Here is a 19,896-nt window from a genome sequence, read left to right on the forward strand (position 1 = left end):
AAAAAGACAATGAGTGTGCATATATCATTTCCTATATGTGAAATGACATGGTGTTAATCCATATCAAGAAGTGGCACAAAATTAGTGGTAATTAAAATCACATGACAATTAATATGTGTCACTGATCAGGCAGAAAATTGTGATCCCTTACCAACTGTGGAAGTCAAGTGCTTCTTGAATTATTTGGAAAGAAAAAGGCAATCAACCCAATTTTTTCGTGAAGAAAAACAGCACCGTTCTTTTGTAGGACGGTAAATGCCGGTGTGTAGGGAAAGCAAGAACGTCCCCTTGGCAGTTGACATTCACTCCTCCATCTATCATCCATCTTGTATGACCATTTTGCAATCATCACCTACGTACCCTCCCAAAAAACCAAAAGCAACTTGGAACTCCTAACTTCCTAATCCAAAATGAACTTTCTCAATGCGTGTTCTCTAGCATTCTTTCTCGTGTTATTTGAAACGAGGAAGATAAAATTAAAATAAGTGGATCCAATTAACTCCTTTTAGTTTCACTAGAATTAAAAATGTTGTTGAAAAAGTTAAATTAAAGATCATTCGAAAACTTAGATGTGGATAAATTAGCTAGAGGATATGTGCTCTTCTATGTATCTAGTTTGAACTTTTGTTTTCTCAAATTTTGGTTCAAGTAATGTTCTACTTTAAACTAAAATTAATTGCAAGTGCAAGTGACTCTTTACCACAATGGTGGAAAGGTATTGTGCCCTTGCATGACGGCATATGTTCGAATCCTGTTGGTGGCTAATCTAACATCTAACTTACGCTTGACTCAAAAAATTTTTAAAAAAATATATATATACACACACACACACACACACATAAATATAAAATAGGAACCTAGATTATAATCGCTAAATAAGATATATTTTTCATTAAAGTTGAGTGTAAGATTAAATACTGATTTTGGTCCTTTGACTTTATAGATCACATTAAACCTAGTTAATAACTATTAACTTTTGTTTTGTTTTATTTTTAGTATTATAAATAGAAGATTTTTACTTAATTTGTATTCAATATGGGTACAAAAATTGCATATATATGTATACATGTGCATATGTACATAAATATATATTTATGTACTGACATATATATATATATATATGCACTTGTATATACATTTGTGTACGACATATGAACCTATGTATATATGTTACCCATATATGTGCACCTATATGTACATTTTTGTACCTATACATATGAACCTACGTATATATGTACCTATTTATATGCACCTATGTATATATTCATGTACCTTTATAATGTATATTGTTTATTGTGTCTGCATATTAATTTATTTGTTTGATTTTGTGATTGTCTGTATGTAACATCCCATATCGTCCAGGGGTGTGGATCCTCTATGCCTCATATGTACATGCCCACCTCCAAATAGCACGAGGCCTTTTGGGAATTTACTGGCTTCGAGTTCCATCGGAACTCCGAAGTTAAGTCAGTTCGAGCGAGAGCATTCCTAGGATGGGTGACCCACTAGGAAGTTCTCGTGTGAGTTCCCAGAAACAAAACCGTGAGGGTATGGTAGGGGCCCAAAGTGGACAATATCGTGCTACGGTGGAGTCGAGCCCGAGATGTGGTGAGGCACGGATGAGGATGTGACAATTTGGTATCAGAGCCAATCCTTGACTGAGTGTGCCGACAAGGACGTCGGGACCCTAAAGGGGGTGGTAACATCCCACATCGTCCCGGGGAGTGGATCCTCTATACCTTATATGTACATGCCCACCTCCAAATAATACGAGGCCTTTTGGGAACTTACTAGCTTCGAGTTCCATTGGAACTCCGAAGTTAAGCGAGTTCGGGCGAGAGCATTCATAGGATGGATGACCCACTGGGAAGTTCTCGTGTGAGTTCCCATAAACAAAATTGTGAGGGTGTGGTAAGGGCCCAAAGCGGACAATATCGTGTTACGGTGCTCAGGATGTGGTGGGGGCTTGGGTCAGGATGTGACACTATAAATTTTTATATAGTTTAATTCTCATTAGCAAAATGGTTTAAAAAGTCTTTCATTTTAAATTACTAAATTTGATACGTAGAAATAAAAATTTCTATTTTAAAGGCCTTATTGATGATTAAATTAGGTATTTTAGGAAAAAAAAAATTGAAAATAATAAAAGTGGGCAGGGATATTTAATATGATTGATAATGAGTTTTAAAGTTAGGGACTAAAACTAGATTTACAAAAGCATCCCTGTTATAATGAAATTAAAAATAATCTTCTTTAGGTCCTTAAGTCTAAATGCCCTTAAATATAAACTATAGTGAGAGAGATTCAAACTCAGGTGACCTAAAAAGGAGCACGTATGCTCTAGTCAACTTAACTATGCTACCAATTGTTCCCATTTAAAAAAAAAAAAAAAAAAAAAAAAAAAAAAAAAAAAAAAACAGAAAAAAAAACAGAAAAAAAAACCCACTTGACTATGCTACCTTTGCATGTGTTAGCAAATATTTAATTTCAATACATATGACATGATTTTATAGCATGGCATGGAGATGCTGTATATGATTATTGGAGAAATAATTGGGTGGTTATTAGAAGGAAAAATTAGTATCCGGTCCCTAGTTATTAATGTTTATTGCCTAAGACCTTATTAGTTTCAAATTTGGATTGAAGTCCCTAGCATTAATGTGATAATGAATTTACATGTTTATTACATATTTTTTAAAATAAAAATTAGTAATTGATTTAGGATTTTAATACTTACACCTCTATTAAACTCCTAATTAATTTTCAATTCAAACATTTACAAAATTTTCAATTCAAACATTTACAAAATAAAAAAAATTAAATTAGAATAAGTTTGTACCCATTAGTTTTTTATAAAAATATTCTTAATTTTTTTAATCTTAAACCCATTCATATAATTTTCAATTTTTTTTTAATCTTAAATGTACCCATTCTTAAATATACCAATTTGTTTTATGTAAAATGTACCCTTTTTTAATATAAAATGTACAATTTTTTTTATATAAAATCCATTCAAAAATTTTTAATCCATTTTTTAACTTATATGGGTGCACTTTTTTTTTTTTTTTTTGATTTAGAATGTATCTATGCCAAATTTAATCAAAGAAATTTACTAATGTTATTAAGCCTAATATCTTCTTCTTCTTTTTATTTTTTTTATTTTTTTATTTTTTTATTTTTGTGTTTTGAAGAATCTATCCATGTCTTGGTACAATAAATTTTTTTTTCTTTGTTATTTTTGATGAATGTACCCATATGTGTGTGTGTGTACACACACACGCATACAATATAATGGAGAGTATAATTTATATTTTATTATTTTTAATCCCTCAAATTATGGGTTATATTTAAAGTCTCATTAATATAAACAGATACAAATTTCAATTTTTAATTTTTAATTTAAAAAATATAATAACTTACACTATTACATTAATGTCAAAGACCGCATCCGAAATTTCCATTTTTACAATTATGAGAGACGTGGTTGGTGAAGCCCATTCTGGTGGGGGGACCGTTTAAATTCTCTATTTAAAGATGTACATTACGCAAACCATCCACAAAGTAAGTTTTAGAGAGATCAGTCACTTAATTTGTTACGAAATTTCTCTACACTATTCTTGCTAGTTTTCACATAAACCCATTAACTGTTTTTCTTCCATGGCATTGATCCTTCCAAGTATTCCAAGCATTACTACTTTTAGCACCCTCCAAGTCAAATTGGCAGCAAGCCAAGTGAAGGGTGAACATGTTCCAACTGACATACCAAGACACCAACTCACCGCTCTCATCAGATCCATCATCAACAAACATGACGAACCACAACCCTTTTACGTTCTCGATTTGGGAGTTCTTGTCAGCCTTATGCAAAAATGGAACCGTTGCCTTCCCAACGTTCTGCCCTTCTTTGCTGTCAAGTGTAACCCTGAGCCTGCATTCATTGCAGCATTGGCAACGCTTGGTGCGAGCTTTGACTGCGCTAGCAAGCTGGAGATCGAGGCCATCCTTTCTCATGGTGTAAGCCCCTCAAGGATAGTCTACGCCAATCCATGCAAGGGTGAGAACCATTTAAGGCACGCAGCTGGAGTCGGGGTCAATCTTGCAACCTTTGACTCCATAGACGAACTTAACAAGATAAAAAAATGCCATCCCAAATGTTCCTTGTTGCTCCGAATTGCAGTCCTAAATGACACGAGCTCCTGGCGATCATTTGGGACCAAATTCGGTGCGATGTCTGAGGAGGTCGCGCCTCTACTTGGACATGCACACAAACTAGGGTTGAGAGTGGTGGGAGTTTCATTTCACGTGGGTTCGAAAGCTTCGGAATCTCAAGTGTACCGTGGAGCAATAGCAGCTGCTAGGGCTGCATTCGACAAGGCAGATGAGCTCAAACTGCCCAAAATGCATGTGCTTGATATTGGTGGTGGGTTCAAGGCAAACCCGTTATTTGATGAAATAGCCGAAACCCTAAACGACGCCATTAAAGAACACTTTGGTGATCATCAATCGGAGTCTGATCTGGTGGTGATGGCTGAGCCAGGAAGGTTCTTTGCCGAAACAGCTTTCACATTGGTTGCAAATGTGATGGGGAAGAGAGTGAGAGGAGAGAAAAGAGAGTATTGGATTACTGATGGGATATATGGGTCGTTTAATCTTCCGGCATTTGATAAATCTTGTTTGACAGTTTCACCCCTCCTCCTTCACACTCCTGATCATCATCATCATCCAGTAGCCATATATTCGTCGACGGTGTTCGGACCAACCTGTGATTCTCTGGACACGGTGGTGGCTGACTGCAAACTGCCGGAACTGAAGTTAAATGATTATCTCGTGTTTCATAACATGGGGGCTTACACAAGTTCTGCTGGAACCAACTTTAATGGCCTCTGCATTTCTGCTATTCCCACGTACTTGGCATTTACAATTGCTGATAATTAATAGGGACTGAAAAACGAAAACAAAAAAAACGAATGTATGTGATCGATCTTTCCCTTCTTGTCTATTGTTATATATATATATATATATATGTATATACACTTTGAGAGTGGTTTTCATGACCGAATCTTCTTTAAATTTCATTAATTTGCATATATAAATTGTTGATATTCCCATTCCTTTGAATTGGTCTTCGTTGGAACAGTGGGATACGATGGTTCAGCAACATGTACAAACGGGAAAGAAATATTAAAGGAGCCATAGTATTTGGACATATACAAAACTGAGACAACGTCTAATTTAGGGGATTCACATACAATAGTATAGCTATTTCTAATGTGAGAAGTTCTTGTCTACTCAAAACACAAGGTGATATACTATATATTATTGTCGAAGTGGATTATAGAGTCGATCGCCCTTATATTAAGATATGTAGTATACCACCTTGTGTTTTTGTTACATAAAAAAATCTTTGCTCTAAAAGGAAGTGTATAAGTGCATCAGTTAAAATATTGCAGGACATAAGAAGAAGCCTGATGCTACTAGATCAGGGAAATCTAAGCAAAAGTACAAACTACTACTACAGGGTGAGCCAAAAACTGCGAAAGGTTGAAAATAGGCAAATCAAACTATTTTTTAACCTGAAAGGGGTTAATTTAATGGAAAACGAGCAAAGACTTGGAACTATATTCGAGAAAAAACAAAAACTAATTTGATTTAAAAAATTGTAATATTTGATTAACCAGTTACCAAACCAAGCGTAATTAATTTGTTTTTCATTTTACATATGTGAAAACCGCCTAAATCAAACCATTTTACTAGTACGCTTCGCAGAAAGGGGGGTTAAAGATGGTGCAACATCGAATCCTGTCACCTTGCTTCGAATGGAATTGTAGCCCAAATTAATGTCGTACTGATATCCTTTGTTTTCGTTTTTATAATATATTGTTCAAAATCACAAGACCAAACGGATTTTAGACGTATTAATTTTGTATTTGTAAAACAAAAAAGTATATTCGAAAACGTAAACCATCAATTTGGAAAATGCTAAAACCAAGTTTGGTACCAAAAGATTTCAAATTTGAATTGTTTGTAAATAGCAGCTTTCATCCCCATGAACCTAAAGCATTACAATAAAACACAACTTATTAACTATTTGACATTGGCTTATAGAAAGTTAATAACTTTTCACAACATTACAAATCAGAAAATTGTAGTACCTTTCAGATATGGAATCACAGATTTCTTCCCTCTTTCTTCTTCATATGCATCCAACACCATTGCAAACTCTAATTATTCTCTTATCCTACTTTCTACAATCTAAGCTCAAGTAAATCCCAGTACTGAAAAAGCATGCCAAAATAACATAAAAAAATAGTTAGTAAAAAAGCTTCCACTGCAATGTATTGCCAATTAAATTTTACCAATTGGGTAAATATGTATAGGGTTCTAAGTTCTAACTGCCAAGAAAGCATGAGGTCTAAAATGGGATTTACGGAAGTTACATAGTTTGAGAGAAACTGTTTTGTATGGAACATTTAGATTCATAATTTACTTCAGTTTAAAATTTTTTTGTTTCAAGGGCTTTTGTGTCCAGTTCTTTTTTTGGTGAAGTCTTAAGACACCAAAACTCACTTCTGGCATTCTATTAGTAGAGATCTCTCTAAAAATATATTTTAATTATCAACAATATTAAGATCAACGAATAAACTAATATCAAACTCGTTAATCACACTTCCTATTCTCATGGGCGTTTCTCAGGAGCCCCTTAGAAAACGCGTCGTCCTCGTAGCCCACAGGATAGCAAAATTGCTACCAAAGTCTATCGCCTAATATAAGTATAACGGTACCGTGTGCCCGTGCAATATAAATGCGGAAACTAAAAGAATAAATCAGTTAACAAGAGGGATCCAATTTTTTTTAAAAAATAGGGACATCCTTTTAATGGTTAGATTTGACTTTAATGAAATTATGTGGTCGAGATTGTGTGGCCTGTGATTTAATCTCAACCACACAATTTCATTAAAGCCAATCCAACAATTAAGAGGATGTCCCTTTAAAAAAAAAAAAAAAAATGTATTCCCTCTTGTTAAAGGGTCTGACATCATGTTTGGATAAAGAAATTTAAGATCAGTAAAGACTTTTAAAATGACAGAAATTCAAATGACGAGATTTTATTTTCTAGAATTTGTGAATTTTCTTGTTTGGTTAACCTAAAAGAACAATGGAATTGAATACATAATTTGTTATTTTTAAATTTTCAATCATAGAAATTGGGAAATGACACCTATTTACATGAAATTTAAACTTAGGAATTGGAGGTCCCAAATACTAAGTTTTTTTTCCACGCAGAAATTCTAAATTTCTATGTTTACGAATTCAAACAAAAGAATTGATACATGTCAATTTATAAATTTTGATTTTTATCCAAATTCCAAATTTATATCCCTCTTCCAAATTTATATCCCTCTTCCATTCCAAACATGGTGTAAAAGAATATTGGATGCATAAATTTATATCCCTCTTCCATTCCAAAACATGGTGTAAAAGAATATTGGATGCATATAGAAGTAGTAGCACCCCCGTTCTCGCGGCATATCGTGCAAACAATGAAGGATTCGACCCCATCTATCTCACGCACGCATGGCTCTCCCGGTTCCCTTCCTTAATCTCCGGTTTCAAAAGGCAGAAAGCAAGGAGAGGTGCCGTGAGGCGTTGGATGAGACGGACATTTCCTCAACTTTCGCGTTGAATGCCAACGGCTTTCTAACGCCCTCCAATTTTGGTAACCGCCTCTCGTCTTGACATTGTCTGCTCTCAAAACCTCCACCCCACTTGCTCCACTCATTCAATCAATCTCCAAGGACAAAGCAAACTGCCTCTTGTTTTCGATTTCGATTTCGATTTCTGATCATGGTTATTATTCTTTTATTTTTGCTTTTATTCTCATTTTTCCATTTATATATTGCTGTTTAATTTCTGATTTTTGCTATTAAATATTACTATGTTTCCAATGTTTATGTAATTCTGTGTTTCTTGAATTTGTTGCAGACCTGCATTTTCTTCTTTCCCAACATCGCATTGGCAGGAAGAAAGTGAGGTGATGTTGAATTTGATTTGTTGTGATTGTTTTCATATAAAATTTGAATTTTCTAAGGAAATTTCATCGGGGTAATGCTAATTTTTGGGTGTAATTTCATAATGTTTTTCGTATATTGATTTTCGGTGCTTTTTTCTTTCTTTCTTTTCCAATTGAAAAAATATGGGAGATGAGATGGGAGAAGAGTGAGATTGATAGACATATTGCATGACTATGCATACTCCGATATGTATGTGCAGCATATTAGGAACGTAATCTGTAAACATGTGTTACACCTTGTGTATCATATGTAAACATGTCGTATACTCAGATACGTATATATTTCATTGTAATTTTAGGTTTCTTGTGTATCAAGTAGCATAGGGACGCCTTGTGTAAACATTGTGTAATTGCCCAATGAAAAATTGGCAAAGTGGCGTAGTGATTTTAAAACATTCTATAAACTCAAGTGGCAAACTGGCTAACTAGAGTTTTGTTTGCATATAAGCTCAATTGTCGTTAGCCATGGAGCAATTGCTAAAGATTTAGTATTATTGTCCACTGAATTGTTTTATTCTTCTTGTGAAACAGGCTCTAATTGATTCTTAAGTTTGAGGCATTCTCTGTGGAAATAATAGATTAACGACATAGTAAACATATTGGAGAATTGGGTTTGGTGATCACAGCAGTGGGCTTGCGGTTTATTCGGATTTAGCCATTACAAACTGAGGGTATTATATGTTGCCTCTGGAAAACTAGTGAGTGAGTAGGCTTGAGTTTAAAAGATAAAGCAGAATGGACTTCAGTGATGGGTTTGTATCAAAGGAGCATCGGGAGCTTCACCGATCTGCTTCAGAAAGTGCAGATCCATTGTCTGCATCCCCATTGCCAGTTTCTGCAAGGTCCCCAAAGTCCCCCAAATCTTCAAAGTCCCCAAAGTCTCCAAAGTCTCCAAAGATTCAGGGGAAACATGGAAAAGGAAGTCCACTTAAGCATGATAGACATTCACATTCTGCAGTTGATGGGCGTCCTAAAAAGGGTAAACTACACTTTTGAATTTTTCTCATGGATTCTTCTGCTTGAAGGCTTTCTTTCACATTAGATAATTGCTAGCAAGAGGCACTAGGGAACAATGTTTTAGACAATGTCGTATAGCTATATATTGTTACCCGATACACTTGAAAAGTTAATTTCTCTCTTTAAATTCAAAGGCATGTTTGTATATTTGAAATGGTATTAGTAGATTATGTTCAGATGGAAAAAATAAAACTCTTAAGCATTTACTATTATCTGATGATTAATAAAAAAGAATAATTTTTCAAACTAAAATATTCTGGATTAGTACATCAATCGTGGGTTTTTACTCTTAATTTTATGAAGACATTCATTATGCAGGTGGTTCTGGGGGTAAAGGCACCTGGGGAGGGTTACTTGATACAGATGACAATTACACTGCTGACCCGAATGACCCAAACTTCAATAGTAGTGAGGTAACTGAACAACTAACACATTCATATTTAACTCTTTCTGGATCTTGATGTGAAAATATTACCAATAGATAAAATGCTCAGTTTATTTGCTATCTTCAATTTTAGTTCACTTATTTTTATTGTGTTAACTTGTATTGGTTGCAGGAATGTGAAAATTCCGATGCTAGAAAAGAGAGGGTCGATTTTGAGGAGTACAAAAAGAAAGCTACAATAATAGTGGAGGAATACTTTGCTACTGACGATATTACCTCGACTGCAAATGAACTTGGAGAGCTTGATAGGCCTACCTACAGCTACTATTTTGTAAAGAAGCTTGTCTCTAAGGCGATGGATAGGCATGATAAAGAAAAAGAAATGGCTGCTGTTCTTTTATCTGCACTATATGCTGACTACATTGACCCTCCACAAGTTTACAAGGGATTCTGCAAATTGGTAGAATCTGCGGATGACTTCATTGTGGATATACCTGATACGGTTGATGTTCTTGCTCTGTTCATTGCCCGAGCTGTGGTTGATGACATACTTCCTCCTGCATTCTTGAAGAAACAAATGAACTATTTACCCAAAGATTCGAAAGGGATTGAAGTATTGAAAAGAGCTGAAAAGGGCTACTTAGCAGCCCCGCTCCATGCAGAAATCATTGAGCGGCGATGGGGAGGTAGCAAGAAAATGACTGTGGAGGATGTTAAAGCTAAGATTAATGATTTGTTGAGAGAGTATGTAGTGAGTGGTGACAAGACAGAGGCTTGTAGATGCATCAAGGATTTGAAAGTTCCATTTTTTCACCATGAAATAGTTAAACGAGCTCTTGTAATGGCAATGGAGAGACGTCAAGCTGAAGGCCATCTACTAAATTTGCTGAAAGAAGCTGCTGAAGAAGGTTTAATAAACTCCAGTCAAGTATCAAAAGGCTTCGGTAGGATGATTGACTATGTTGACGACTTGTCACTCGACATACCAAATGCACGGGGTATATTGCGGTCATTGATCTCCAAGGCAGCATCAGAGGGCTGGTTGTGTGCTTCATCTTTGAAATCACTCTCTCTGCAGCCAGAAAAGCGATCATTAGAAGATAGTGTTGCCAGAGTTTTCAAGACAAAGGCTCAATCTATTATTCAAGAGTACTTCTTATCTGGAGATATCTCAGAGGTAATTAGTTGTGTGCAGTCTGAGAATAATACTTGTTCATCTGAGCTGAATGCTATCTTTGTTAAAAGATTGATTACTCTAGCAATGGATCGGAAGAACAGAGAGAAGGAAATGGCATCCGTCTTACTGCCATCCCTGTGTTTTCCAGCTGATGATGTTGTAAATGGGTTTGTAATGTTGATAGAATCTGCAGATGACACAGCTCTGGATAATCCAGTAGTTGTTGAAGATCTTGCAATGTTTCTCGCTAGATCTGTGGTGGACGAAGTCCTAGCCCCACAGAACTTGGAAGAGATTGGAAGTCAGTGCTTGGCACCAGAGTCGATTGGAAGCAAGGTTCTTAAAATGGCTAAGTCATTGTTAAAGGCTCGGCTTTCTGGGGAGCGGATATTAAGGTGTTGGGGTGGTGGTGGCAGAATCGGATGGGCAATTGAGGATGTGAAGGACAAGATTGGGAAGTTGCTAGAAGAATTTGAGTCTGGAGGGGATGTTAGAGAAGCTTGCCGCTGCATGAAGGAGTTAGGCATGCCATTTTTCAACCACGAGGTTGTCAAAAAAGCTCTAGTGACGATTATGGAAAAGAAGAATGAGAGACTTTGGATTTTGCTGGAGGAATGTTTTGGCTCTGGACTCATTACAACGAACCAAATGGCAAAGGGGTTTGGGAGAGTTGCAGAGTCTCTCGATGATTTAGCTTTGGATGTTCCTGATGCTCAGAAACAATTTACTCATTACGTTGAACGAGCAAAGAATGCAGGGTGGCTGGATTCCTCATTTTGTTTCAGCAAATCAGGACACAGTACAGAGAATGGCACTGGCTAATTTAGTTAGCTGTTTTCTTAATCATACATACGAGCTTTATACACAAAAATATGCATGCAAACAAACATATTGTAAACATCTAGTTACATTTTCCTTGTTCATCATCTTTTTTAGCTACTTTCTGCTCTCTTTTTTTTTCTGGCTTATTAATCAATTCACAGCTGGTAGATTTTCCCTTGGATGAATAAGATATTATATTTCAATGTAATCGCAGAATAAGCAGACGAACCTGCACACTATTCTCTACACAATAAACATTGCAGAAACTCAATAACAAGTTGATTACCGATTACTAGCTGATAAACCCCTCACAAGATTCCTATTCTCAGCACTGTACTTTACATTGGGAAGAACTGTAGCATGGATTGATAATTCTATTTCTTGCTTGACAAGTAAACTGAATAAATCGATCTTTCGTGAGGCTTAACTCTTGTTAATTTTGCTTTTTATATTTCTCAGTTCAGTCCAACAGTGAACAACAATGTATTCCAAGACTCGCATTAGGCAGAATCTGTGATTCCTATTTCATCAAAACTATAGATACTCATCTTGGCTCCCAATTCACACCAATATAGAAGTCTTACTTTTGCACAAAACAACATGCTTCTTGTATTCCTACTGGACGCAGATAAATTGACCAAAAAAATATCAGGTGGGAGTGACAAATGTTTTGGTTACAATTTGTTACTGTAAAAATATGACTTCTCGTACTAATTTTGTCAATGTAAAATCATAATATTTTTAATAATATATCAAATGAATCTCTCACATACTATGATATCATGCATAAACGGATGAAAGATTTGAGAGTATGGATACAAGCTTTAAACGAATGTCATTTAATGAAAATGTTGTCATTTAATATGTTAGCAAGCTAATGACATTGTATAAAGACGACCATTTTCATTAGATGTCAATTCTTCACTCCAACCTCCTAGTGTATTAGTTAAAGTCCTAATGATTGCAAGAACTTCTGCTTTTCGCTGAGCTTTTACCCAATTTCTTTCGTATATTTCATCCATTTATGCCTGATCTCAAGATAATCTTGATAAGTTTTTAAAGCTTGAGAAAAAAAATATATTGTGTCATGTCTAGCAATTCAATTAGGAAGTTGATCAACAATTTAAAGACAAATACTGTTTTTAACTATGGTGAACACCGTGTTTTAAGCCTAGCGATAGAGGTTTTTGATTATTTGCAGTATTTTGGGGATAGTAATGACATGTCTATCTTGATCACCGATGTTGATTCATGTCCACCATGATTATGGTATGTTACATAATTCAAAGAACCTAATGGTCAACGTTATACAACACATAAGGAGGTCAATATTTCTAAGCATGTGGTAAATGGTTTCCATTTGCAAACCGCATTTTGGAAGATATGAAAAGGCTGGAAAGTTCAGTTTGAGAGAGACATTTGTTCCATGCCAAATCTTCCTTTTAGATGGAGCATTGTCTGACCCTTAGTCGGGACGTGTATTGTTGATTCGGCACCTCACCTCGAACGGGATTCATGTCTTGAAACATACACCCTTGACTTATATTGTTTACATTTTGACTCGATGGCACCTAGTTTGTAGGAATGTTGTGTCTTTTTCATCTATCTTATGTTGGTCTCAGCACAGATCATTAAGAATCGAGATGAGTAAGTGTTTTGATTGTTTAATTTTGTTGTATTTTTATGTGCAAAAGTTATGACCAAAATCTTAAGGAATTAAACTTTTATTTTATTTTATTTTGTGGCAAGGGCATGTGAAAGAGTGGACTATGAGCTAGGTCAACCTCTTACTGAGTTGGGTGGGGCTTCTACAGCCAAAGAGTCATATTTAAAACAAACAAAAAATTGCTTAAGGGTGTATTGTGTAGGAATAAAGTGTTTTGTGGCAAAAGGTCAGCTCGTTCAACTAAGTAAAACTTAATTCAATTTTTACTACAATTTATTTCCAATATAAGCACAACCCAGTAATCAACATCATCAATTAACATGAATTGAATCAAGATTAATTGAAACTATAATTTATAGAGGAGAAGAATTGCAACGAAGTAAACTCAACATACATATTTTAACGTCAACAATTGAATGAATTCAAGACTCAATTAACTAGCTCTGATACCACATTTAAATCATATAGATATGAATTCTATCTCACCTAATTGAGTATTTGAATCACATTCCTATCATAGAACAAACATAATATATATATATAGAGCGTATAAACAATATTAACTTGATGAAACCATGATCAAAGAATCAAAATGATATTCTCTTCTCTATATTCCAATATGTTCAAGCTTTCGATAGGACAAGCACGAGCAGAGTATGTGAGAGATTCGTTTGATATGATTTGAATGGCTATAATTTGTCCCCTTTTTTTTTCTAGTTTATAAACTATTATTTGAATGGCTATAATTTGTTCCTAAACCCTAAATGCTAAACCCTAAACACTAAACTCGGGATTCATGTCGTGAAACATACACCATTGAATTGTATTTGTTTGCATTTTTGACTCGATGGCAACTGGTTTACATGAATGTTGTGTCTTTCTCATCTATCTTATGTTGGTCTCAGCAGAAACCGTAAGTATTTGCGCTAAGTAAGTGTTTTGACTCTGTAATTTTATTGTATTCCTGTGTAGATCTTTAAGAATTAAACTTTTTTTTTTTTTTTTTTTTTTTTTTGTGGTAGGGCTTATTGGAGCTAACCAGTCTCTTATTGAGTTGCATAGGGGTTTCTATCCCCAAAAGTCATATTTAAAACAACAACAAAAAAATTGCTTCATTAGCTTCATGGAAGCAAAAATTGTGTCAATTTTCCCAGTTTTTGCACGGTCAGTTAAAGGATTAAAATGTTTTGTGGCAAAAGGTCAATTCTTTTATATATTTAGACCAACTAAGTAAAACTTGATTCAAATTTTACTACAAGTTATTTTCAATATAAGCATAACCCAGTAATCAACATCATCGATTAACTATTAATAAAAGTTTGAGGGATATATTGACTAAAATAAAATTTTGGAGTAAAAATTGATGTGCCATACAAATTCATAGGATAAATAAGCGAAAACCTCGAATAGCCAAGGAATTTTGTGCCAAATAACTTAATATAAATAGTTAAACTTTTCCCTCCAACCCTAACACTTTGATTTCTTCTAGCCACGGTCAACATCTTCTCTCCCTCTCTTTCCCACATTTTCTCTTTCCCTTCTTTCTTTCTCTGTCCAGAAAAACACTATATTATCTTTAAAGTTAGCTTGCCTCTTGCTCTCTCTTTCACTATCACAATATGTTATCAACATTAGAGTTCCTTGCCCCTCGGTCTCTTTCTTTTACTATCACAACATGTTATCAGCATTAATTCTACAGAAACAAAATTTTCGTGCTGATAACGTGTTGTGAAAATAAAGCTTAAAAGAAAATGACATAACACTATCTGTAACACATAATTTTTATCTATTGCAATATATGTATGTAGATCAAAATATGTTATTGTTATCGCAATATATGCTTCTTTTATTTGTTAAAGTTTCTCATGCAATTGTGTTTCTTTTACAGAATAATTAGTATCCGGTCCCTAAGTGATTATTGATTTGAAAATTTTGACTGAAGTCATTTGATATTAATTATGTCTATGTCAAATTTTTAAGAAATCAAATTCCATGTTAGATTTTACTTTTCTATTAAAAAAAATCGTTTATTTTTTTTCCTCATATGTCATCGATTCTGTTTAGGATAATTAATTATTTGCATAATTTAAGGGATTTTATTGCAGCTAGATATCCTTAACATCTATTTCATTCTAATAGTTTCATCTCATTTTTCATTTGAATGAATTTAATTCATTTTTACCAGAGTCATCGGGGTACGTTATATTTTCTAGAACGCATATGGGTACTCTTTTTTTTCTTTTTTATTCTTTTCATCTAAACGGGTACATTCTTTTGATATTTATAACTACAAACAATTGTACTCATCTAATTATACGGGTAAATTTTTTTATAATTTTTTTGAAGGATACGTACATATTTAAACATTTTTCTTTTGGAAGGATGTTGAATTGTACCATAATTATACATGGTAAATGTATGGGTACATTCTCTTAACAAGTAACTGTTATTCTATCATCCAAATCAATATAATGGGTACAATTACAATTGCTTTTTATGAGTTTAGAATGTACCCATTTGAGTTGAATGCAATTTTCGGTCTCATGGATAAATTTCCATGCAAAATGTACCCATATATATTTTTGTTGATTTTGCAATTTTGTTTTGGATCTGTATATATGACCGCTTGATTATTGGTATATTAATGTTTTGTTGGTTTAAAATTTGAGAAATGCTAGCTACCTTCTCCACTTGTTTTTTTTTTTTCACTTGTCTGTCTCACTCAATGGCTGCCGGTTGGACTTATCTTACACCTAAATCTATGTATTAATTGTGTTTAAAACTTCTTTCTCCTCTTTCCACTAATGCCCCTAATTAGAATTTGATATATCAACTAATCGTTAAATTATCCACCAAATTTGACAAATTTAATATTATTTTTTAATACATGTTTTATTTTTTGGACTCTTTTTTATTTCTTTTTTTTTCCTTCTATTTGTAGGCTCTTTCTGGCTTTTAATTATTAATATTAAAAATAAATAAATAAATAAAACCCTATGTGACATCCCACATCGCCCAGGGGAGTGATTCTTAAATGTATATTCACATCTCTACCTAGCACGAGGCCTTTTGGGAGCTCACTGGCTTCGGGTTCCGTAGGAACTCCGAAGTTAAGCGAGAAGGAGGCTAGAGCAATCCCATGATGGGTGACCCACTGGGAAGTTGCTCGTGAGTTCCCAAAAACAAAACCGTGAGGGAATGGTAAGCCCAAAGCGGACAATATCGTGCTACGGTGGTGGAGCGGGCCCGGGAAGTGATCCGCCCCGGGCCGGGATGTGACAATTTGGTATCAGAGCCTAACCCTGGTCGTGGTGTGCCGACGAGGACGTCGGGCCCCTAAGGGGGATGGATTGTGACATCCCACATCGCCCAGGGGAGTGATCCTTAAATGTATATTCACATCTCTACCTAGCACGAGGCCTTTTGGGAGCTCACTGGCTTCGGGTTCCATAGGAACTCCGAAGTTAAGCGAGAAGGAGGCTAGAGCAATCCCATGATGGGTGACCCACTGGGAAGTTGCTCGTGAGTTCCCAAAAACAAAACCGTGAGGGAATGGTAAGCCCAAAACGGACAATATCGTGCTACGGTGGTGGAGCGGGCCCGGGAAGTGATCCGCCCCGGGCCGAGATGTGACACCCTATGTTGCACATTTGGAAAAACCTTTGCTTATGAGTTTAGAATAGTAGCATTGTTGTTGTTGTTGTATGATATTCTTCACAAGGCACACATTTCGCGTATGATCATAATGTTGGAAGTATGCCTACAAACCACTCATTTGATGTAATAGCTTTTGGAATATTTATTGTGTTAAACTATTATATGTTTAATGAAGGGCAAAGCTTATTGTTAATCACTATTTATTGTATTATGTGTTTAAGCAATAAGAGAATCCAAGGAATGTATTTAATCCAAGAGAGAAGTGATCTAAGTAAGTTAGATTAACGAGACATTTCTCTTATGTTCATTCCTAAAACGTTCTTGGCCATAAGATTGCCAATTGGGCATTGACAGTCCGCTAAGTTTAGTATGTGTTATGTTAACTCAAGCGTTAGTTTGACTAGTTTGAAGTCATTTAGTGTTGGACACAGAGACAAACACATAGGTGCTCAAAAAGGTAATCGAATACACTGAACTACAATCAAAAGAGAGTTCGAACATACTTGTCATGTAAGAACTTGTGAGTTGCAATATGCAAAGTAGTCCTTTGGCCTGAGGCATCATAGATGTCTAATTGTTAGGTCCTTGATCTTTGATCATGTTAAAGGCATTCCATCGAGAGTGTCCACGACATTGTTGGGGTCAAGCTATCTAGTCATGTAGGCATATGAATGCACAACAAGGGATCTCTAACCTTCCGTGGTGGAGGGAGAATACTCTGAGATATGATTCGGGAGTCTTTGGCCAAAGCATACGAATATGACTTAGGAAGTTTTGTTCCAAATCATATTCAATTGAATCATATAGAGAAGTATCATGTTGGATAGTAGACATGAAACAAACTATCACTCAAACAATGTGATTAAGAGTATTGTATTAGAGAATGATCGTATTGTATTGTAATTGTAACTGGATAGGTTCTCCAACCACTTCTACTTAGCTTAGGTAGCCATGATATACTGCTAGGTGTCACTCATGGTTTGTGGAAGCCCTGAAGATTAGCAAACACTAATCTTCATCAAAGGGAGAATTGAAATGTAGTTTCAATTCACATTCGATCATTAAGAGTAACAATCGCCCACTGCCTCACTAATTGGAACCTAATGGATCATACACCAAGTAAGGATGAAAGTGAAGAAATATAAATGAGATGGATAAGCAATTAAATGGTTTAATTGAGAATGGTCAAGATTAATTAATTAGTTAATTAATTATACGAAAGGTTCGTATTAGGCTTTCAAGTTAGTTTCAGGTCTCGGGGCCCAAAAGGGTTTTGGTTCACAAGGCCCATTATATTTAAGTTGTATGACAACTAAAACAAAATGGACAATTAGCCCAATAACTAGAGGATGGCCGGCCATGGGGTGAGTGGTAGTGAACTTGGCATAATTGCAAGTTTGCCACTCAAATGTGAGGTGCTATAAAAGGAACTTTATAGCTTTACCACATTAGGGTTTTCTTTGAGGCAAAAGAGCAAAACTCTTTCTTTCTTTGTCTTCCAAAGAGGCCAGCCACACTTAGAGAAAAATAGCTAGCAATCTTCCTTCTTCTAAGTCATCCACTTCATCTTCACACCTCATCCTTGGTGTAGAGACCTAGAGACACCAAACTTTTGGTGCTCTTGGAGTTCCTCTCCTCAAATCCTCAAGGAGCAAAGGAGAAGCAAAGAAGCAACCATCCAAGGAGCAAAGGAGGTCACTTGAAGGCCCTCCACTTGGGTGAATCCCTTGTGTAAACAAGGATGAGCTTCAAGGGTAATGAAACTCAAACTCCTTCTTCTCTTTAATTTGTTAAAGAGTCTTTTGGTTCACCATTCACTAGGCTTTGAAAGTCATGGGTTTTAGAATTGTTTTTTAATGCATGCCTACCTTAAAGTGTTATTAGTTTGCTTATGTGTTCAAATGTCCTCACATGTTCTTAGCTAGTACAAATTTTTCCTTCACACAATACGTAGAAAAGAAAGGAAGTGAAAGCAATAATAAAAATATCCATTCCTTCCTCTCTTTACCTGTAATCCTTTTGTGTTATAGTTACGAAAATAAACAGATACATTGCACCCGATTCGCTCTTGTCCCTAGCAAAGGTTATCTTTCAAGCTTTGGCCTATTTATAACACATTATTAGCACAGCTCTCTAACCCTAAACAGTTCTCATTTCCCTGCACTGAAAAATGCTTCATCCAAGGATCTTAATGTTCTTCTTCCTCATGGGCCTCCCCTGCTTGATGTACCCTCACCAAAATATGCTAGCATCATGCCTTCTTCTAGTTCTCAATATAATAATTACTTATATTTTTTTATGTCTTGTTTGGTGTAGCTCCTGATTTCTAACCTAGTGTTTATTTATGTTAATTTTACTGCGATTTTCAATGGTGCAGTACAATTGCCCATCTTGAACTGCAGATTTAATTTTATTGTAATTTTAGGTGGTGCAGTATAATCGCCCACCTTATACTGCATATTTAAATTTTCATGCTGCTTGAGTGGTGCAATATAATCGCCCATCCTACGCTATATTGTTTCAATGATAGTGGTGCGGTACAATCACTTTCTACATTAATTATGTAAATCTTAAGCCTGAAGTTTTGAGTGCTTATCATTTTGGGCTAAAGATCAAAATGAAAATTTTGTAACTAGAAGTTCTAACACTACATTCCTCCAGAATACATATTATTCCAAGTTCTTACACACCTCAATTTTCTTACAGAAAACGAAAATGGCGAACATGGCAAAACTTGTTTATGTTACCTGGATATTATAGGGAAAAAATTACCTTACTTAGGTAGTGGATGCCAAGATTCATCTAGAGGCAGGAAATCCCTGGAGACACCATCAAGGAGGGAAACAATGCATCATCTCAAGATCAGGCGATGACCATGATCTTTATTTGTCGCCACCTTGATGAAGGTTTGAAGAGTGAGTAACTAATGGTTGAAGATCCATTAGCCCTCTGGAAGGTATTGAGAAATAGATACAATCACTAGAAAACGGTGATTCTCCCAATGGCTCGTTATGAGTGGACACACTTAAGAAACCAAGATTTCAAGCCGGTTGATGAGTATAACTTTGAAATGTTCAGAATTAGCTCTTAAATGAAACATT

At 35.3% G+C, this 19,896-nt stretch overlaps 2 protein-coding genes across 2 annotated transcripts; both read left to right on the forward strand.

Moving 5' to 3' along the window:
• Positions 1 to 3,657: 3,657 nt before the first annotated feature.
• On the forward strand, positions 3,658 to 4,949 carry LOC137721071 (ornithine decarboxylase-like). Its single transcript, XM_068460194.1, has one exon. It carries the CDS (start codon positions 3,658 to 3,660, stop codon positions 4,933 to 4,935), a length of 1,278 nt encoding a protein of 425 aa, XP_068316295.1. The 3' UTR covers positions 4,936 to 4,949.
• Positions 4,950 to 7,513: 2,564 nt separating this feature from the next.
• LOC137726616 (MA3 DOMAIN-CONTAINING TRANSLATION REGULATORY FACTOR 2-like) lies at positions 7,514 to 11,679 on the forward strand. The gene is made up of 5 exons (XM_068465554.1): positions 7,514 to 7,848; positions 7,984 to 8,032; positions 8,603 to 9,050; positions 9,407 to 9,501; positions 9,646 to 11,679. Exons 3-5 carry the CDS (start codon positions 8,807 to 8,809, stop codon positions 11,470 to 11,472), a joined length of 2,166 nt encoding a protein of 721 aa, XP_068321655.1. The 5' UTR covers positions 7,514 to 7,848; positions 7,984 to 8,032; positions 8,603 to 8,806; the 3' UTR covers positions 11,473 to 11,679.
• The last annotated feature ends 8,217 nt before the right edge of the window (positions 11,680 to 19,896 follow it).

The sequence above is a fragment of the Pyrus communis genome, chromosome 2 (genome assembly GCF_963583255.1).
Source record: "Pyrus communis chromosome 2, drPyrComm1.1, whole genome shotgun sequence".
Taxonomy (NCBI): domain Eukaryota; kingdom Viridiplantae; phylum Streptophyta; class Magnoliopsida; order Rosales; family Rosaceae; genus Pyrus; species Pyrus communis.